This window comes from Apis dorsata, unplaced genomic scaffold, assembly GCF_000469605.1.
Source record: "Apis dorsata unplaced genomic scaffold, Apis dorsata 1.3 scaffold_170, whole genome shotgun sequence".
Lineage (NCBI taxonomy): Eukaryota > Metazoa > Arthropoda > Insecta > Hymenoptera > Apidae > Apis > Apis dorsata.
The window spans coordinates 203,187-203,908 of record NW_006263458.1 but is presented as its reverse complement, the minus strand read 5'-3'; the positions used below and the strand labels follow the sequence as shown (position 1 = coordinate 203,908).

Genomic DNA, 722 nt, shown 5'->3' with positions numbered 1-722 from the left:
TTATTAAAATATTATTAAATATTAAAAATATAAAATATATTTATATTTATAAAAATAAAATAAAATATATTTATATATTTGATTACATTTTATTATTGCTATTTATTCCTTTAAGAATATATATAAATTAAAATTATTTTTTAAAAATGTACAATTCTTTTATTATATTCCTTATTTTTTCATATTTTTAAGATAAATATTTCAAAATTTATATTCTATATGAATATATACAATAAAAATACTTTTTATATCTAATTTTATTTTCAAATTTAATTACATTATAAATATACGAAAATATATTATTACAAATAAACATCAATTTTCATTTAAAAAATAAATTATAATTTTTAAATTTGTTTTTTAATATATATTTATATTTATGTCATTATTAAAGATAATTACTAGAGAAGTGAATAATCTATGTAATATTTACTATATATTAAAGTTTATTAAATGTATACTTAGAAATAAAAAAGAAAGACAATAATTTCAATGCATTGATGAAAAAGCGCGGTTTCATCGGCTCGATTCGGGAGCGCTCGGCTTCGACCGGATCGAACTGTTCGTGATTGGACGCGGGTTCCGAGTCAGCGAAACGTGAATCAGTCGGCGTTGACGGCAAGGAGTATCGAGTTCGATTTGGAGCGGTATAGAAACAAAAAGTTTGTCGGTGCGTGTCGCCGGTGAATGAAGCGGGCTAATTATTACGTGCGATGGCCGCG

At 23.8% G+C, this 722-nt stretch overlaps 1 protein-coding gene across 1 annotated transcript in view; it reads left to right on the top strand.

Moving 5' to 3' along the window:
* The first annotated feature begins 571 nt into the window (after nt 1–571).
* Nucleotides 572–722, top strand: part of LOC102672654 (nucleoredoxin-like) — a 10,778-nt gene continuing 10,627 nt past the window's right edge. The window contains exon 1 of the mRNA XM_031509724.1: nt 572–722. Within this exon, the coding sequence (XP_031365584.1) occupies nt 714–722 (9 nt within the window). The 5' untranslated portion in view covers nt 572–713.